General features: G+C 43.2%; 1 protein-coding gene across 1 annotated transcript in view; it reads right to left on the minus strand.

The window, feature by feature from the left end:
• The window catches only part of LOC105756792 (zinc finger protein 343-like), a gene marked incomplete at its 5' end in the record, with an annotated part of 20,339 nt that extends 17,009 nt beyond the window's left edge, over positions 1 to 3,330 (minus strand). The window contains 3 exons of the mRNA XM_012558474.2: positions 505 to 631; positions 2,984 to 3,039; positions 3,222 to 3,330. Coding sequence (XP_012413928.2) covers positions 505 to 631; positions 2,984 to 3,039; positions 3,222 to 3,330 — 292 coding nt within the window. The remainder of the gene's footprint in view (positions 1 to 504; positions 632 to 2,983; positions 3,040 to 3,221) is intronic.

A 3,330-nucleotide genomic window follows, 5' to 3' on the forward strand; every position in this document is an offset into this window, starting at 1 on the left:
TTCCAACTATTACATTTACTAATGTGTTCTGACTGTCTAGAACATTATCTGGCACATAGCATTTATTTTATTTGGTCCATGGGGTTTTACTGGTTGTAATCTGTATGAAAGAAAACTGCCAGGCCTTTCTTCTGCGGTGCTGCTGAAAGTTAATAGGTTAATTAACCTATAGGTTAATAGTCAGGTGCAGACTATTTGCACCACCCAGGAACCTTTGGCACATAGTACACCAAAAAACCGTTTGCCGTCGAGTCGATCGTCACTCATAGCAACAATATAGGACAGACTAGAGCTGCCCCACAGGGTTTCCAAGGCTGTAAATCTGTATGGAAGCAGACTGCCACATCTTTCTCGCGTGGAGCATCTGGTCGGTTTGAACTGCCGACCCTTCATTTAGTGGACAAGTGCTTAACCACTGCGCCACCACGGCTCCTTTGGCACAAAATAGCTGCCCAATACACACCTACTGGATTAATGAAGGAAAAGAAAAGAGCACATCCTCACCCAACGAGAGCAGATTCCTGTAAATCTCCAGCATCACTTCTTTGTATAGGTGCTTCTGCTCAGAGCTCAGTCTCTTCCATTCTGCCTCCGTGAAGACCACAGTGACATCCTCGAATGTAACTGGTTCCTAGAATAAGCAATAAATCAATGTACAGCAAACCACCATCAATTTTCCCAAAGAGGAATTTAACTGGTGGCTCTGAAGAGTCTGGATCTGAAGAAGTTCATCTAAGTCTTTTCAGAGAACACAGTTCCCCACGTCAAGTTTTCCTGGACACGACTGAATACCTGGCCTTGTGATAAAATCTGTGGGGAGCACAAGTGATGCTCAAAACCCATTCTAGCCCTCAAACACATATGACTTCATTGGAGGAATGATTTGTGACTCAACTTGAAAGCATTAAGCAGTATTCAAGAAGGTGACTTTCAGAATTCATAACGGAGAAATTCAAAGATAGGAGAGTACAGGATGGGCTAGAAAAGAACAAAAGGCATCATGGAGGTGGGGCTTGTGCTAGGCATTAAGGGACGGTGAAGATTTAAAGGAGAAGATGGATGGAAACTTCACCTACAGAGAGTAGTGGGAGTGAACAGATGGGGCCTGGAGGGAGCATTTCTGCAGAGTTCAGGAACTAAATGGGATCTGTGAAATCACCATCTTTGTGTATGTATTTTAATAACCTTTTCTAATAAAGTCCTTAACATTTCACTCATCATGTAGAGTAGTAGCTCATCTATGCAAAACAGTTGGCAAGAGAACGGCAGTAACAGTCCAGAAAAAGGACATCTGCAGATAATTTAACCTTTAAAAACAAAAACAAACACTTTAACCCGCTGTCATTGAGTCACAGCGACTCTACAGGACAGAGTCCAAGTCCCCATAGGGTTTCCAAATCTGTGAACTTTAGGAAAGCAGGCTACCACCACATCTTTCTTTCCTGAAGGGACTACTGGCTTCACATCTTTTGGTTAGCAGCCGAGCACTTAATCACTGCACCACCAGGGCTCCTACAAACACGTTACTGAGGTATAATTTGCAATCCATTTGCTTTATAATTCACCCACGTTAAATACTGGAACTCCTCACCTTGTACAGTTCCAGTGTGCATGGATTTCAGTTACCACGGTTTAGTTAAATGATCATTACAAAAACCCAAACCATTGCTGTCAAGTCGATTCTGACTCATAGCGACCCTATAGGGTTAAAAACATCCCTAGTCCCCCCTAAAATGGTTTAAATTTCAGTTGCTGTGGTACATTAACTGTAACTGCATGAAGTACAAACTTTTCTGCTAGCTCTTGAGTTCACAGATCACTTCATAAACAAAGATGCACATAAAGATCAGTATAATGAATCACATCACTTCTTTCAAAGTCCAGCTGACCTCAGGGGAGAGAGGAAGGCTGACGCAATCTATCACAACTACGTAACGGGTCAACAAAAGCTCTGGACACAGAAGGTGCACGGGCTTCCTGGTTGGTGAGAGACATCCATGCACGTGGGATGGCGGCACATCCCTTTTTGGGACATGGAAGCTCTGCACTGGGAACCTTCCCAGAGCTCGCCTTATGTATCTCTTTATTTATATCCTTTTTGGCTATAACAAAGCTGTAATCATAAATACAGCCATTTTTGTGAGTTCTCTGAGGCATTCCAGTGAATTATCAAACCCAAAGAGAAGTGGGAGCCAACAGTTCAGAAGTGAGGGAGCCCTACGGGGGACTCCCAAGCTTGCAGCTGGCATCTTGAACGGGCAGAGGAAAACCTGAATTTGTAGCCAACACGTCACAACGGAAGGTGTCATGTGGAATCTCAAGCTTGTGGCTAGAATCTGCCTATCTGGCAGTGTGAAGAACAGTATCCTTTTAACTTGTGAGACCGACCTAGCTCCAGGTGGCAGGGTCAGAGAAGGAAGTGCTGTGTGGGCAGCTCATATCAGAATGAACAGAGAAGAGGAAAAGCAGATATTTTGATATTTTACACTTTGCGATTGACCAACACACTATCATATTCCCGTAAACAAGACTGGTCATTAGAGATGAGCATTGAAGCTACAGGATGGTATCTCAGAATCTGTTTTTACTATGTTCTCCATTTCTGTATGTTTAACAAGCTCAGTAATTAAAAAGTAAAAACGTGCCCAGTATACAAGATGCTATCATTAGAGAGTATATCTGTGGATATGTAGAAAAATTTCATACTACATTTTAAAATTTTAATAATCTCAGTTTCATAAAAATATTTCTTATGTCTTAGTGTTTCCTGGATTCTTAGTATTAATCTTGGGTACATTTTTCAACAAGAAAAATCAAATACAAAAATGGAGAAAGCATTCTAAAATGCCTAACAGGGTACCTGACATGAAGACATGAAAGGCCTCAATGTTGATGGCCTTCTCCCTTCCCAAGACAGGGAACACAGACCTATTTTCTTCCATAGGAGCCAGCATTTCAGAAAAATAAGGCAATTCCAACTCACCAGTATTGTGGGCCTTCTCTTCTCTTGGAGCCAGTCAGTATCCTTAGAAGACACACCTAAGGGAGAAAGAGAAGCTGTGAGAAAGGAGACCTCCCAGAACGCTCCCAGAGTAGCTCTTCTGAGCCCTGGGATGGAAGGAAGCAGCCACTTCACTCAGCTGTGGCCTCTGAAGCATTCTCACCTGAACCTGGAGCCTTGATCCCCCCCTTCACCTCTCCACACCCTCAGCAACTCTCACCTTTAGCCTCATGTTTTGGAGTCAATTTCTTCATGGTCTCCGTATCTTCCCTGTTCTTTGAAGTCAAAACCTTCTCCCAGTCCTGCTCTCCCCGGGCTGAAGGATCAGG

This window comes from Trichechus manatus, unplaced genomic scaffold (genome assembly GCF_000243295.1).
Source record: "Trichechus manatus latirostris isolate Lorelei unplaced genomic scaffold, TriManLat1.0 scaffold00008, whole genome shotgun sequence".
NCBI lineage: Eukaryota > Metazoa > Chordata > Mammalia > Sirenia > Trichechidae > Trichechus > Trichechus manatus.